At 43.9% G+C, this 18081-nt stretch overlaps 1 protein-coding gene across 1 annotated transcript in view; it reads left to right on the top strand.

Annotated features, from left to right (window-relative positions):
* CLYBL (citramalyl-CoA lyase) overlaps positions 1-18081 on the top strand; it is a 105607-nt gene that overhangs the window by 39875 nt on the left and 47651 nt on the right. The window contains 1 exon segment of the mRNA XM_078784350.1: positions 13847-14054. Coding sequence (XP_078640476.1) covers positions 13847-14054 — 208 coding nt within the window.

Here is an 18081-nt window from a genome sequence, read left to right as displayed (position 1 = left end):
CGTCACATACACCTCCTCCTCTGATTCCGATAATTCAGACATTGCCCCAAAGGGGTCTGGGTAAATACCTTCAGCCATTCCTGTTTTGTGAACAAGTATGCCAGCGTCTGGGGGGTCCCAAGAGTGTTGGGTTTGGGAAACATCAGCAGCCTGACCGACTTTCCTCAAATTTAGTTATTTCATTTGTTTCCACATTCCTGTGGATTTGTGTTTACACTCTCATTTGCTAAATGGGCATAATTATGTTGGACCATAGTTTGATCACCTTCATGTGGTCGGATCAATGACGTATCATTCACCGACTCGCTATCAGCCATATTTACGTCATCACCCTCGTCCGTGCGGGTAATGGAAGCACTTTGTTGTACCATTTGAATCCCGTTGCACTTCTCCAGGTGTTCCGTTTCATTTATCTGGTCAACGTTTTGCAAAGAGATTTCAGGAGTATCCTGAAGAGTTTCTGCACGGAAGGTCTGCACATGGAGCACAACCTTTTTAACAGCACCTGGTGTTGATGACTCATCAGGTGCTCTTCGTTTACTAGTCACCAATTTAGATTCGGTATCCATAGCAATGCTTTGCAGAGGTGGAATAACATTGGAGGTTGAGCCCCTGGTTTTACACTCATTGGGAACATTAAGCGGTGCATTAACGTTTACCTCCTCCTCATTAGGAATGTTGATTTGAGTACCGGTAACCTCCTCCTCATTGGGAATGTTAGTTTGTGGAGTAACAGTAACCTCCTCCTCGTTGGGAATGTTGATTTGAGTACTGGTAACCTCCTCCTCGCTGAGAATGTTAATTTGTGGAGTAACGGTAACCTCCTCTTCGTTGGAATCATTAAGTGGTGGAGTAACGGTAACCTCCTTCCCAATAGGAATGTTAATTCGTGCAGTCACGGTATCCTCCTCCTTACACACCGCATCAGTGTAACCTTTTTTGCCACACCTGACACACGAGGCTTTGGGACAAAAGCGTTTTAAATGTCCGAACGCTCCGCATTGAAAACATGTTAAGGTGGCGGATGATGCATACAGCTGGTAGTTCGTGTCCTCGAAGTTTATTTTAAACGAGATATTGAGGCCCCGTATCACCCCCACGGTCTGGTAGGACAATGTAGGACCTGCCTTCGGAAACTCATGACGTGTTTACACGTTCATTCAGACAGCCAAGAGGAATTGTCGAGATCCTGGACACCATTTTACCATAACATGATAACACGGCCATAATCTTGTGATTAGAAATAAATGGAGGTGCGTTCGATATAACGACTCTCGTCCCGGGAGTCAACATCGGCGACGCCATCATAAAATGACCACTCGCTGTGCTTATCCCGGCACTTACAACATCATGGACGAGTTCATCGTATGAAACGAAAACAACTACTTTCTGATTCATACGTGATGCAGCACGAATATTTTCATCACCAAAAATATTCCCAACTGCGAGGATAATGTCCTCTACAGGAACTCCCCGATTAATGGGGGGTGTAGGAGGGGGGAGGAACAGAAATGCATGCTTCCCGGGTTAAACCCTCACATGGAGAGCATGCATTCGCCATGTCGACAATATTATCGCCCCCTTCTTGTCCGAAACGGACAAGAAGGTATCGAGCCTAAATAAATCAAGCTAAAATAAAAAAACCAAAAACGCTTTATATGCATAAACAAGGCTTACAAAGCGTCGTCAAAACTGATAGGCCGCACCCATAATAGGCCCGCTCTCAATCTTTCTCTCTCTCTCGAACACAAAGGAGTAGAAAACCAGAAAACAAAACGCCAGAGGCACATAGGATGTAACGGGAAAAGAGAGAGGGGGTGGGGGAGCTGTAGGGACAAAAACAATACACTGACGACTCACCACAAAACAGAGCAGCTGCATACGGTGGCCATGACGCCACACCCAAATCACGAGAGAGAGAGAGAGAGAGAGAGAGAGAGAGAGAGAGAGAGAGAGAGAGAGAGAGAGAGAGAGAGGAAGAGGAAGAGGAAGAGGAAGAGGAAGAGGAAGAGGAAACCGGTAACCTTCAAAGTAAGAGAGTTCGGTTAGGATGGATTAATGGGGGTAGAAAATATCACGATATGGGAAAGAGGTGCATGAGATGAGAATGCACCACTTGCTTTTAAAGCTCTGAACGGAAGAGTGAGATAGAATCATATTGATGCAGCAGTTTCAGAAATGCGAGAAAGGAGGAACAAAGTGGTGTGGAGAAAGCTTGCATTTAGGGAGTTTATCAAGGACAGGCGATTTCCTTTTTCTGCCACTCATCCACATAATGTGTGATGTGTACATCTCCCTGTTCCCTTATCATCTTCTTTCAGTCGGTGAATCTGCTGTTCTGTTATTTAGCTCCTCCATCTTAATAACAGGCTCTAAATCTAAATCAAGATGTCAGGACCATCTCCATGGATATATCTGGGGAATTCAACACAGTTTGGCATCCTGCTTTGCTTGCCAGGCTCTCTGCCTGTAGCATTGAAATCTGCCTTCATTCCTGCATTTCTTAATTCCTCCATTCATGAAGTCAAGATGTCGCTTTCAATGGAGCCTCTTTCGACTGGAGTTACCCCCAAAACAGTGTGTTTGGCACCAGTCTCGTTCCTCATCTTTAGAATGACCTTTCCCATGCTCTAACAAGCCATCTCTTCCTTTTTTTGCAGATGACTACCACATATACTGCTCGGTAGACTATAACTGCATCACTCTGCTGATCTGGAATTGAATAGAGGCTAATGTGATGACTGTAACATGTCCCTTAATCCTGGAAAATCTCTGTTTCACCCTGTTGCTCCGGAAGGATCATCAAAATAACCCACCTGTCTATTTGCATGGTCAGCCACTAGAAGATGTTCAGTCATCTGAACATCTAGGCCTCTCCATCACCCATGACATTTCCTGGGCTGACCACATAACAAAGCTGGCCTCCAAAGTCAGTCGCAGACTGGGAATCCTCCTTCGATCCAAGTTTATCCTTAGAAAAGCAGACTGATACACTTTTTACAAGTCCTTTGTCCATTACTCAATGGAGTACTGCTCTCTACTATGTGTTGGCACCCTAGCCTCACATCTGTCTTTCCTGGATTTTGTGGAATCCAAAGCTCTCAACACAATTGAAATCTGTAGCGACAAGGCTTGTGAACTGTTGCTTTCACCACTTCAAAGACATGCTGGTCGTCTCTCTGTTTTCTACTGCCACTTCTCTGATATGGATCCCTCTGCTTTCTGTCCTCCGACCCTCCCCGCCAGTTGCAGGATGCACATGTTCTTCCGGTAACCTTCTCCTGGTTAAACTTCCAAAATCCAAGCTGACAATGCACCTCAACTCCTTTATTCCTCACTTCTGCTGTCTATGGAACCACCTTCTGGAAGCAGTCCTTCTCCACTCTTCCTTCCAGGGCTTCAAGCAGGTAGTGCACCTCCACCTTGTGTCACCCCTCATCTTATCCCAAATCTTCATTTCCTTCTTGTTACTTGCTGATTTCAGTGTTTCCTCTTCTCTCTCTTCCTTTCCTGTTATTTTATTTCCTTACTGGTTGTGCTCAATTGTTGCTCCTTCTACCACTCTACCCCACTGTTAGTTTAGCCTTGCTTCTCCATGGGCCTCGTTCTCTTGGAAAGCGAAAAAAAAAACAAGCATTTAATTTGATCATCCTATTCTACCTACCATCATCCTAATCCTAATCATCCTAATCCCTGGTGTTGGGCTAGTGGCTAGGGTGCCGGCTTAGGATCCTAGAATCCTGGGTTCGAATCCCGGTCGATCGCTGAATTAATGCCAGGGGGGTTGACTCAGCCTGTCATCCTTCCGAGGTCGGCTAATTGAGTACCAGTTCACTGGTAATTCCCTGTTTGTCGTTAAAGGCGGCAAAAAGGGTTGGCGTCAGGAAGGGCATCCAGCCGTAAAACATTGCTTCAAAAAAGGGGACAAAAAACAACAACAACCACGGTTCCCAAAAAAGGCCAACCTCCGCTTTGCGGGGGAAAATGGCCTCTAAAGGTGGTTATGTTTATCCTATTCTACCTACCAAAACTTCAGGCTATATAAAGCTAATATCATAATAGTCTCTGCCGACAAAGGCCATGCCACCGTCATAATGAACAGTGTGGATTAAAACCACAAAGCCAAAGCTGTATTTGATGACGACAAAACCTACGGAAGCAATACCAAGCAATTTATAAGCAGGTGAGTACCACCTTACAGAAACTGTGATGTAAACCTCTTCACAAAATGGGGATGCCATGAGACCTACCGACTCCAACATTCCATGCTTCTACGGGTTACCAAACATTCACAGTAATATTGGTGTCCCCCTACAACCCATTGTGGCCCTCTGAGGAGCACTTACCTACAATCTGGTTGATTATCTTTTCCACTGACTCAAGCACTTAACAACACATTCAGCACACAATGTAGAAAACACCAAAGCGGAACCCACAATCGCAGCTAACACAAAACATGGCGAGGATTGACGAAATCAGAAATGTCCACTGTCAGTGATAAAATTATGGTCTCATTTGATGTAATTTCATTGTCCACACCATACCTGCTGAATTGGCAATACATACCTTAAAACATTACATCACCAATGACCAAGAGATAGCCATCAACAGCCACCTCAACACTTCCACCAAAGCATATATTTGATGAAGTGGTTTGTGAATGAGCTTTATATATTTGATTAGCTGCCTGTTCAGACATTGCTTGCCACCTTCCCTGATGCTAGAGACCATTTTGTGTCTACCTTTATGTTCTCTGATCATCCATTTGTTGACTAGCAAATCTCTGCTAAACTCTGTTTTGTGCTCTAAATGCATTTAAATCGGTCACAGACAAATGTGCTCTTCTTGCCTTATTCTCTCAATGTCATTTTCATCGTGCTTCTTTTTGCTCTTGAGAAGTCATCCTTTTCGCATTTGGAATGCAGCTTCTGATTAATTTGGTAGTTTCTGTGGATACATGACCTGAAGAAAGAAAAGTGTGATTTTTATCTGTAAAATACATTTTTAAAATCATGTTGGTCAGTAAATCAATGATGAAATGTACAGTATTTTAAATTGGGATTGTATGTCACAGTTGCCAACGACAGGGCTAGGCAATGATTAAAATCGTACTGGCATGGCGTAACTTCCGTGTCAATGGAGTGAACGAATTATGGGGCAATCATTGCTCAAAATGATGAAATCATACCAACGTAGCGCCCATGTCAATGGCGTGAACGAACGGCGGGCCGAACATCTCTCAAAATTGTACCGGCGCGGCGTAATGTCCATGCCAATGGCACAATGAAAACTAGTGCGATCGAATTTGGGTGAGATGACACGAAAACATTCGCACCTACACCCACTTGCATGCCAGAAACTCATCGATTCTTCATGTTCTCTAACACAGCTGTCCACCACCATCTCTTATATGCCCCCATCCAAAACCTTGATCTTTTCTACCCCCGTTAATTCTCCCCAGATCCACTTCTTTGAAATACCGACTTCTTTCCTGGAAGTCTTAGCAGTGTCCATGTGTTTTTTTTACCGCTCCCACCCACAGATCTCCCGATGTCCCTGCTCTTCAGCTTGTTCTCCTGCTCCCTTTATCATATGTTTCATGTTTTATGTGTCAGTTTGTCTTTTTGTGATCAATGTTAGCTCTTACACGAGCCTCGATGTTGTATACAAAAAATATATAAAAAACCCCAAGCAAAATTTTTGAAGTAACACCAGTCAGTTTCATGTCAACGGAATTTTGGATTATGGTCAACATTTATTATAATAAACTAGCAGAAGTACCCGGCATTGCCGGGCGGGGGACGGGGGGGAGGGGAGGAGAGGAGGGGAGGAGGGGAGGGGGAGGGATGGGAAAGGGGGGGTGAGGGATGGAGGGGGGGTGAGGGATGGAGGGGGGGTGAGGGATGGAGGGAGGGGGAGGGGGGAGAGAGGAGAGGGGGGGAGGGGAGGGGGAGGGATGGGAGAGGGGAGAGGGGGAGGGATGGGAGAGGAGGGAGGGGGATGGGGGAAGGGGGAGGGGGAGGGGGATGGGGGAAGGGGGAGGGGGAGGGGGAGGGCCAGTCAACAATGACATTGCAGTTCTCATGGTCGGAGAGCAGCACAACAATCGCGACATCGTCCTGAATCTTCGCAATAGCACGAAGCGGATTTTGGAGACTCACCGATCCTGTGACGCCCTCCAGTACCGGCGTTGCCGGGTGGGGGAAGGGAGACCCGTACATTCCCAACCCGTACATTCGCCCTCTCGACTCAAGCTCACTCGGACAAAAGCCTCGCACAAATTACACCGTGAAGGCCCAATGGCCATGTATATGCCACAAATCAAGTACGTGAGCGAGTCGGCGCACTGAATTGAAAATATATAGAACGCTCATACTCCGTGAAAAGTGAAGCCAACTGGCGGCGGAGATGGAACATCACGTGATTGCTCTGAGCGAATCAGCGCGCTGCTCTGCCACCGGTCAGAATCCGTGTATAATATTCCTCGCTGAAAAAAAATCTATGTGAAACATGCTACTATCTATGCTAAATCATGCTAAATGCTAATCATGCTAAAATCTATGCTACTTGCTGTGAGTTTATGGCGGCAAGGAACATCACGTGATCGCATCACGAACATCATTCGTGATCACGTCATCACGTGATCGTGATCGTCATCAATGAGCGCGAATGAGCGAATCAGCGCGCTGGAAATTTTCCTTCCTTACTCATGGCGTAAATAAATATACTGCTGTAAATATGGTACATTATTAAAAAATAAATGTACTACAATATTTTTGAAAAATTTCATTGGTTGCTAGGAGACAGCACAATGTAAAAACCGTTTGAATATTTGCAATACAGTTTGATCCAGAGGTAAGTGGTATGGTCTTGCTGGTTGGTGGACACGATATGTGTAAGGGAAATTATTTTGGTGTCCTGTATCTGGTCGTGCTAGTTGGTGAACACGGTAAATTTAAGGGAAATGATTTTCTGTCATTCTTCTGAGTGGTTGCTTCTCCTTCCCCGTATTTTTGTTCATTTTATTGTTTTTTTCCACTCTCTTGAGTTGTGGGCCTTGAGTGGTATTACATTTATCATCATCATCATTGGAATGTCTGTTGTAAAGATACGGACATCAAGTCCGTATCTTGACGCAGAGAGCATCAAGCACCATCTTTTTATACCAGGCAACGGCAACGCACTAACGCAGACCTCGCTCGGCCCCGCCCACAGCGACCTCTCTCGGCCCCGCCCATAGCTGCCTCGCTCGGTCCCGCCCACAGCGACCTCGCTCGGTCCCGCCTACAGCGACCTCGCCCAGCCCCGCCCACAGCGACCTCGCTCGGTCCCGCCCACAGCGACCTTGCTCGGTCCCTCCCACAGCGGCATCACTCCGCCCTACACGGCACTATCTATATATTATTCGTACAATGCCGGGTACTTCTGCTCGCTGAAAAAAAATCTACGTGAAACATGCTACTATCTATGCTAAATCATGCTAAATGCTAATCATGCAGAAGTACCCGGCAAAAACGCAATTGCTTTTCGCTCTGAAATACGTGCGAAGTTAATGGCGGCAACGAACATCACGTGAACGCTCTGAGCGAATCAGCGCGCTGCTCTGCTACTGGTCAGATTCCGGTCATAATATTTCGCGCTGAGGTAAAAATATGGTAAAAAAAATATTATTAAATAAATTTTTAGGTCGGCCATGTTCGTCCCAGGCTCAATGGCCATGTCTGTGCCAAATATCAAGTACGTGAGCCTCTCCGTTTAGGAGTCTACCGGTAACATTACACGCACACACACACACACACACACACACACACACAAACTGTGTTTTATATATATATAGATGAAGTAGATTATGGTTGCATTCTGTAAGCAGCTAAATAACTCAAGTAAATCAAGAATTAGTGATTAGAATGAGCTCTTTATTTAAAATTTTACAACTGTAGTAATTTTAAATGTAAATACGGCACAGGTTATAATATAAAAAGTGGAAGAGGCATGTGTTGGCTATTTGTTGTTGTGCTAATAGATAATATTTATTACTGATATTTCCGTTTAATTTTTTTTTTTTGTATGCAGAATCGAGTCTCATGAAAGAGCTAACATTTATTTCACAAACAAATCAAACAGACAAACAAAATGTATAAAAAGAGGGAGCGGTAGACAAGATGGGGAGAGAAGGGGAAGCACACAAACACAACATTTGAGAGCAGGGACATCAGGAGATGTGTGGGAGGGAGAGGGCTTGGTGGGAGGAGGTGTGGGAAGGGGGGTGGGGTGGGAGAAGTATAAAACACAAGGACTTCCAGGACAGAAGTTGGTATTTCAAAAAAGTGGATTTGGGGTGACATTAGCGGGGGTAGAAAAGATCAAAGTTTTGGATGGGGGAAGATAAGAAATGGTGGGGAACAGCTGTTTTGAAAAACCTGGAGGGAGGAGTGGGATTGAAGAGAGTGAGGGAGTTTGTTCCAGAGGTGGGAGAAAAGAGGAATGAAGGAGTGAAGGTGAGCAGAGAGTCTTGATTTTGGCAGTTTAACCATAAGAGGGTTGCAGGCAGATCTTGTGCGACCTGTAGGAATATTTGGGGGACAGAGCCCAGAGAGAGCTGGGGGGGGCAAGGCCTGAGAGGAGTCGGTAGAGGATGGAAAGACCACCAACCTGCCTGCGGTGAGTGAGTGAGAGGCTCTTGGAGTTAGCTTCATCGCGGGCGATTCCAACGATTCTGAACGCTTTGGTTTCAACAGCGTGAAGACGAGCTTGATGTGAGGCAGGAGCACCAGCCCAGAGGGGAGAGCAGTATTCCATTGAGCTGCGGATGAAAGCCTTGGATGTGGTGAGGAGCTCAGGTGTGCCAAGGAAGGACTTCGCACGACGGAGGATGCCCAGTCGGCGACTGGCTTTGGAGGCCAGATTTGAAATGTGGTTTTCCCAGGAAAGATCATGGCAGATAGTGAGACCCAAAAGCTTGAGTGACGGAACTTCTTGGAGATGATTATTCAGAAAGTGGATGGGAGGGTTGTCCAGTCAGTCTTTTCGGAGAGACTTCGTAAGAGTGTGAGATTTGTCAGGATTGAAAGACATGTTCCACTTGTTTGCCCAGTCTGTGATTTTGTCCAGGTCTGCAGAGAGTGAGGAGGCTGCAGACTGCCGATCTGAGGGATGAGGAATGGAGCGACAGAGAGTAGTGTCATCAGCAAAGAGATAGATTAATGCACAATTTGCGATGGTTTTGTAATTTTTTTTCCTCGGATTTTTTTTGTGACCCTGGATAATTTCAAATTCCTGCCCAAATCACCTTCAGTCAAACACGCTGAGCCAGTTGCTTCACGAAAGACTTGTGCCAAGAAATTCTCTCAGCCGATCCCACAATAAGGTGGAAATAATTAGTATTAGTAGTGTTAGTGGTAGTAGCGGTATCATCATTAGCAAATGCTATCCATTGTCATGAAAATTGGTACATGCAGAATATTTCTATGCAAAATAAATACTGTACTATAATGCATTTAATTGTGTCGTCCAATTACTTTTAACAGACAAACAAGGTGAGGTAATTGAAATGTGGGTTTGTGTTAACATTTTGTTTGTGTGGCGTCTCTTGTAATTTTTTTGTGTACTTCACACAAACACATGACCACACCCAGTGTCACATGCAATGTGATGCCTCCTCCACCTTGGAGAGATGAGCGTACTCATCGCCTTTGACACTATGCCAGCGCGGTCCCGGATGAAGACCACTCGGTGGTCAGAAGGTCAGAGCTGAGCCTGGCCTTGGATAGCTGTACTAGTTGGTGGTACCTTCGTTATATGTTGAACAAAGAATAAAAGCATTGATCCTTTCTTTCTGTGTACTTCATTGTCATCACCAATTTCCGGAGGCACTTTTTTCATAAAACGAACCTGTATTAACTTCTTCTTTTTTTTACAAAGTTGTACTTTCTCTGCATCGATCAAAAGACAGTTAACAGCGCATTGTTCCCCTTGTCACTCCTTCATTCACACACCCTTTCATTAAATGCTGGCCTCAAGCTTATTTACGTAGTACATACTGAGTCCATGTCGAGCAAGTAAAATATGCTGAAAACAAGAGGGCTTAGAGGTAATTAATCTCAAGTCTGATCAACTGAATGTGCAACAAGATTGTCCAACATTAAACTGTCAGACGACGGTGGGAAGGATCAAGAAGAGCAATTACTCTAAATTATGCAGACAGAGATTTAAATGGAAAACGAGGAATTCAAAGTACCCTACACTTGTCACCAGTTTTTAAAGAAGCTGTTATAATGGACTTTCCTTCCTAAATACCAGACATATATAACACAATGTCAGTTTGTGTGTTTGTACCGATTGATATCTGTCCCCCTTCATGAGGACGATTTGAGTCAGGTTTTAAAGGCCAATCTTTTATGTTTACCCGCGGTGTTTGTTTGTTTTACAAAGTGAAATTTTTTTTTTTTTTTTTTTTTTTTTATACAAAGTTTTTGTGACAATTTTTTATGTTTACAAAGTGTGTTTACTACGGTCTATTATTGAGGATAAAACAAACTCGAAAAACATTTTCCATAAAAGTGATTGTCTCTTCTATTGGAATTGTAGACGGTGGCTTGCAAACCGAGCCTCAAGGGCGGTGTACAAAAGTGTTTTTCAAAATTAACAATAAATGCAAGACACAGTGAGGCGATATTCACTGCATGTGATATGCAACACTCGCAGAGTAAAATAAGTGTTCATTTATGTCTCGGTTAAAAAAAAAAAAAAAACACCTTTAGAGGCCATTTTTCCCCGCAAAGCGGGGGTTGGCCTTTTTTGGGAACCGTGGTTGTTGTTGTTTTTCGGTCCCCTTTTTGAAGCAATGTTTTACGGCCGGATGCCCTTCCTGACGCCAACCCTTTTTGCCGCCTTTAACGACAAACAGGGAATTACCAGTGAACTGGTACTCAATTAGCCGACCTCGGAAGGATGACAGGCTGAGTCAACCCCCCTGGTGTTAATTCAGCGATTGACCGGGATTCGAACCCAGGATCCTAGGATCCTAAGCCGGCACCCTAGCCGCTAGCCCAACACCAGGGTCTGAAGCCTCGGCCGAGTGTCAGGTGTGCTTTTTCTTCTTTATTTATTAGGCATCAACCGATGTCCCTGTTATCTGCTGTTGTACTTGTGTGCTTTCCTCTCTCTCCCCAACTTGTCTCCCACTCCCTTTATCATATGTTTTATGTGTCCGTTTTTTTTTTGTGATTGATGTTAGCTCTTACACGAGCTTCGATCTTGTATACAAAAAAAACCCCCCAATTCTAAGTCTTTCTAAACTGTTCCAACCAATTATATTTCATATGCTTTTTACTTGTGTTGAAATAAAAGGCAAACATTAAGAACTTTGTTTTACGCCTGTACCTTTTCATTCTTTTTGGTTATGCGTATGACTTATCTGCTTCGGTAAAGTATGAAGTCTGTTTGAAAGGCACTTGTATCCAAATTTCTCTAACTGTCATGAGAGAGCTTCTTTTCCACCACAACATATAGATCTTCAAACTCCTCTGCTGCCATAATTGACTCTACCTGGGAGTGCTTTCACAAATCCGCCTTGCTTTCATGCACAGGATTATCCGATTTCATTTGCAGCTATACTATCCATCCTCTAAGTTCTGGTGCATAAAATCTTGTATCATGGCATTTGTTAGTGAGCAACTTTCTTTCTCAACATGGATAGCTAATCTGTCAGAGGGCCTACAACAAGTGCATGTTTATCCGCAGGCAAATCAGAAAACAGCATCCCAACAATTTTAAGGCTTAGCTCTCCTACCTGTCTTTTTCCCCCAAAGACATGGTTGTGCTTCGTTCTGTCTAGCTCGCGATTATGCCTCCATCCATTCCCTACCTCACCATAAATGGCTTGACTGTGGACTCCACTGATGGCAAGGCAGAATGTCATAATTTTTGTTTGATTCTATAAAGCTCGTGTGAGCAATCCATCTCTGTTCCCACGTTGGCCTCCCACAACTGCTCCCACTTTGTTTGTTCATATATGTGGCTGTGGCTCGTGGCTGTGAGCGTGCATCACTGCATCAGTTCTAGCTCCTGGACACAGTGTTTTTCACCTCAAAGTAGAGGAAATTCTGATCAGCATTGTCTCTTCAGCAACAGGTTCAGATGGCAGATGGGATCAATGCCTGCCTGTTCTCAAAGGCTGCAGCCTTAACCTCCAAGCCCCTCTCTACTTTCCTCCCGACTATACCAAGGATTTCATTGCTGGCTTGTATCATCTCCACATGCTAGCTTTTCTGATGTTCATTTGCCAAAGCGCCAAAGCACATGTCGTGCGCAATTTGATGATACCCTGCTCACTTGATCCTTCCATTTTATTTGCATAGTGTAAACTCCTCCAGGTATCAATGCATAGTAAGGTCTAAAGAAGCAGATGGAGGTGTTCCCTTACTATTAGCCTTTCAACTACCAAGATACACATTTTCACCACTGAAGTATCCTCCAGCGAAAGAACACTTTGTCTTTAAAATATCCAAGACCATTGATTTTATTACATCATACATTATTTTTATTACATTTATTAATTTTTATGTGGAGATGATGCAAGATGTACAACATTTTTTTATTTCCGAAACTTGCACTTGCTCTATAAGTTTGCATTGAGCTGTTGCATAAGTATTATGCCTGACATCACAGTGGTGTATTTTGTTTAGCCCCCGTTGGACTTAGTCCGAAGCGGGGGCTTATGGATTGGGTCTCATCTGTGCATCCATAGGTTTGTGCGTGCATGTGTCCGCAACCATATCTCAGACATGCATTTACCGATCTTGTTCAAACTTAGCAAACAGATAATGAGTGATGGCTTACATACGCACGTCCTTTTTCTTTTTTTTTAGATCAGATCCAAGATGGCCGACTGGCAGCTATTTTGTTACTTAAACGTGTCACCCAACCATTTTTCGGACATGCATGGACCGATTTTGTTCAAACTTGGCACAAAGACAACGCATGAGATTATACGTATGCAGAAGATTTTGTTTTGTAGTCCGACCAAAGATGGCCGACTGGCGGCCTTTAACTGTGCACAGCAAAATTACTAAAACCACGGGGGCTCTGACTTTGTCTTTTTTTCTTTGTTTTGGTTATTACACACATGGGTTTTGATAATGTATTGATCATGTTTAGGTAACTCCCAGTGCCTTTCCATTGTTTGCTCATTAGTTTAATCAAAATAATATATGTTGCAATTGACTGTAATAATAACTGATATAATAATAATTGTTGCAATTGTTGCAATCCTGGTGTTGGTTTAGCGGTTAGGGTGCAGGCTTGGGATCCTAGGATCCTGGGTTCGAATCCCGGTTGATCGCTAAATTAACGCCAGGGGGGTTGACTCAGCATGTCATCCTTCCGAGGTCGGCAAATTGAGTACCAGCTTGCTGGGATGAATGATCCCGGTGTGTACCCCGGTTTAGAATAGGTACACCGTATCCCTGCGCATCGTAAGAGGCGACTAAGGGTTGGCGTCAGGAAGGGCATCCAGCCATAAAAACATTGCCTCAAACAGGGAACCATGATTGTCATGGGGCCCGCAAGGCTAACCCCTGCTCTAGCGGGGAAAATGGCTTTTAAACGATCATTCATTCATTCATTCCTGACAAATATATGGCATGTTTAGCTATGGTTTTTACCTGGTGAAATGCTAGCAGGGAGAATTAAGTGAGACATTTTTCTTTTATTAAGAACACCAACATACAAACGAAAATAAGTACTGGTAATTATTGAAACGTGTACAATTTGATGACTTGGTTGTATTCTGGCCTAAATTGGCAAAGTTTAGTTCATTTTCCTTCTCGTCTTTTAACCTTGCCAGCTTCCCTGTGGCCAAGAGAATTATAGGTCTGCCATGCATTTCGCTGTTGGGATCTCGGCGTCACCAACACAGTGAGGCACGGTATGTGCCTCGGCGTGCTGTTCTCTATGTGCCAGGCGATGACCAACACAAGATCTCCAAGCTACCGGGCCTGCATGCTGACTGTACCATCATGGACTGTGAAGATGGAGTTGCACAAAACCGGAAGGTCTGTCTTGATTTGAGATTTGATGCAACCAAATATTTAATACGAATATTGTTCTCTTGCTTGTGTATTAAATGACTATATTTCCAGTCACTTCAATCGTTTTGCTGGTCTTGTATGATTAATTCCATTTGAATAAAGGCTCAGAGAATAGAGGTGAATAAAGTTTCAAGATTAAAAATGGTATTACAAGGACATTCAACGTCGGAAGCTAACTTTTCAGTGCAGGATTACCTGCAGCCAAATATATTTCCATTTTTTATCCTCCGACCAAAGGTATAGATTGCTCTTTCGTCATTAGGAACATAGTACCAGGTGAAATGCTAAATTACATGGCAATTTGACAAAGTAGCCCGCTGTGTCACGAAATTGTTTATTTTATTAAAGTATTCACTTTTTTTGATGGCTAAAGGTAAGGTTACTTGCATTGTTATAATTATTATTTTATTTTTAAACAAATTACTTTTATCTTGTTTGCACTTTAACTGCCACTGTTATATGGTTATTACCCCACGTGTGCGAAGCGAAAAACGGGGTTAAACAATTGTTTCAGGTCCATCCGTTTTGTTTTTTTCGAGGAACAACTTTTTTTTTTGTATACATAGTCTAGGCTCGGGGTAGAAATGGAATTAGTACTCCAAAGCAGTCTATGTCTTGGGTCCTGTCTTGTTCCTCATCTTCATCAATGATCTTTCTGATTTCCTGGAAAATGCTGACTATCTTTTTGCTGATGATTCCACCATTTGCTATATCATTTCTTATCCTTCAGACAGACAGAGGCATCAGCCATTTCCCTCACTGCAGACCTTGATCGAACCAGGAGTTGTTCCAACATTTGGAATGTGTTTCAACCCCGACAAGTTTCACACTCTCACTCTCTCACTCTGTCTCTCCAAAAGTACTGTTTGGCAAACCCTCCCATATACCTCCTGAACAAACCACTTGAAGAGGTTAAGTCACTCAAACTTTTGAGCCTCACCATCAGCCATTACTTGGGCAGGCAGTATTTCCATGATGGCCTCCGACTGGACATCCTTCATCATGCAAGGTCTTTCCTTAGCGAATTTGAACTTTTGTGAACCTACAACTTTTGTCCACAGCTGATTCTGTTGTGGTGTTAGGAAGTGTATTCCGCTACAAAAAAACATGCCTCAAATATGCCTTTTGGCGAAACGGGGACCTGAGTTTTGTGTTTTCCCCATCTGGGTTAGCTGCCGTGGTAACACTGGGCAGTGTTCCTGCATTGTCCCGGGGGTACAGGGTGTGTGTCTCAACAGGTTGTACCAATAGACAAAAGGGTTGGAAGAACTGGAATTAAAATAAAGATGTGTCATTTGTTGTGTACTTAACTCAATTGGCTGGTCTCGTCAGTCCGCGAACAGCCCCGGAGGTCCGTGCACGCGAACATGCCTTGGCACGAAGTCCGTACGCAGGACCAGGCCTCAAGCGTGCAGGCCCGAGCGTTCGTCCACGCATCGTTCCTCGTTCCCAGCTCTTCGTTCGCAACTCGGCCTCCTCACAATCCCCAGCAAGGTCTCGGCACACGACCGCCTGCACCGAGGTCCAGAACGTGAAGACAAGGGGGGAGAATCGTCAGCGCTCAACCATCTCTTTTTCACATCCAGCGCGAGAAGCACGAGAAGGCCCAAGAGAAGAGGGAGAAGAGAAAAGAGAATCGTGGCCGGACACGGTTTTTACGTCCCACCTCTGACGTCATTGGCGCTTGTCTTCCAATCGGCGAGTTGCTTCTTGCTCCGGCCTTTCTGTTGGTCAACTCCCACCCAATCACTGCCCTTCTGGGTGTGGCTCTTGGCCTGCCTGACCTTCATGGTGATGCAGCTGGTGGTATCACATCGGCAGTGCTCCGAACTGGCTTCCGGTTGGTTTTATTATTATTATTATTTAATGTGCTTTAATTGCCATTCTCACTAGTGTCTATTGCGGTGCCATAAGGGACAAAGGATCAATCACATGGGGAACGACGAACAGGGAAGTAGTTAACATAATCCCTATAACTAGTTAACATGCCCCATTCCTCATAATGGGGATAAATATACAACTTCATCCGACATTCGGGCTAAACAGGTCCTCTACTTATTACGTGGTGGTGGTTCTTCTTCTTCACAACAGTCAGAATGTTACCGACACAAATCTACCTGGTCTAAAGTATCTCTACCCCACTGACATAAGAGTACTATACATGGCAGAGCTGGTGAGATAGTGGAAAACTTTGAGCCGCAGAAGAGTGGATGTATGCTTTGTGCAAGAAACGAGGTGGAGGGGTGGTGCTGCAAGAATGGTCATGGGTAAAAATGATAGGTACAAATTATTTTGGATAAGTTGTGATTCTGGTACTGGTGGTGTTGGGATTATGGTGGCTGAGAAGTGGGTGGAGAGAGTGTTGGAGGTTAGAAGGGTAAATGCAAGAGTTGTAGTTCTAAAGCTGTTGTTTGATAAGCGTATATTAACAATAGTATCAACATACGCTCCACAGATAGGATTAAGTGATGAGGGGAAGGATGAGTTTTGGGACACACTGGTGCATGTTGTTTCAGGGTTTAGCGAGATAAGTCGTTCTGATGGGAGGAAATCTGAATGGACATGTTGAAGAGTTAGCAGAAGGATATGAGGGTGTGTGTGGTGAAACGAAACGAGACGGTCCACCAAAACTCCAAGCTGTGAGCTTTTATTCACTTGAATGCGACTGATCTATAAAGAAAACACAAAAGCTATTGAGCAAGCATCTCTGGCCACTTTCATTACCATTACGCCATTGCAGAGATATTAGCAAATGTAAAACAGATCTTGCACCAATCTTACCAACTCGAAGGCACAAGAGAGCGGAATGACCCATCCTTACTCATAGCTGGTATATAAATCCTCCCCACGCGGTCGGCGTCGGAATAGCATCATGAGTAACGTTTCGGAGATGGAGGGCATCCCTCGGATGGAACCATCTTACTTCACGACAGTGTGCATGGTGGGTCTGGTTTCAGAGATAGAAACACTGAAGGTGTAAAAATACTCGAGTATGGGGATGCTTTATATATGGTTGTCTGCAACACTATGTTTAAGAAGAGGCAGATCAGACTGATAAATTTATGCATCAGGTGGTATAAAGAGTCAGATAGACTACTTTCTAGTTAGGAGATTAGATAGGAAGATGTTCAAGGATGTGAAAACAATAGGTGGAGAAGAATGTGCTTTACAACATAGGCTGTTGGTGTGTGATGTAGAGATAAGCTGGAGTAGGGAAAAAGGAAATCATTTGTTCCAAGGAGAAGAGCATGGAAACCACAATATCAGAAAGTAAAGGACTATTTATGTAGGGAACTCTTAGAAATGAATCTTGGAAACTTGGAAAAAGGGGCGTACTACATCTGGCAAATAAAATACATTTACTTCTTCATGCAGGTGTATGAATCAAATTGGCACCCCTTTATATGAACTTTTCTAGAGCATTACGTGGTTCCTCCTCAGAACACAAGGGTAGTCCACCATGCACACGAGATTTTTTAAATGCCCTTTATTTTGTATTGTTTGGCATTTTCTACAAGTTATGGAATGTCCCTTCTTTTCTATACTTTGCCACATGGCACATACCCTTATATAAAGGGGCCTTTTCTATGCCCCTGGCATTTTACCCAAGAATAACCATTTAATTCCGGGCATTTCTCACTATGAAAAAATCCTGAAAAACTGTTAAATCCTTTTCTTTAGCTCTTTCTCGTGACATGTCCTGTTGGTTTGGAAATCTAGTGGGCAGCTCTGGCATTTGAACCACTATAATAAGTGATGTCATCATCCTGGTCATCTATTATTGGCTGAGACATTTCATCCTTTCTCATTCATCTAATGGTGTCAACTTTATGAGTGTCTTCCTCATGGGACAACCATCGCAAGGGTTGTGTAATGATCATCGCAAGGGAATGAGTTGGCAGCTTTCCATTTGGTGAGCTTATGTCTGCATCACAGTTGTCATACACTACCTGAGCTAAGCCATGCTTTGCATCTGATATTCTTTGTTAGT

This window comes from Myxine glutinosa, chromosome 9 (genome assembly GCF_964187855.1).
Source record: "Myxine glutinosa chromosome 9, kmMyxGlut1.1, whole genome shotgun sequence".
NCBI lineage: Eukaryota > Metazoa > Chordata > Myxini > Myxiniformes > Myxinidae > Myxine > Myxine glutinosa.
The sequence above is the reverse complement of the archived record's forward strand: the minus strand, read 5'-3'. Positions and strand labels throughout refer to the sequence as shown.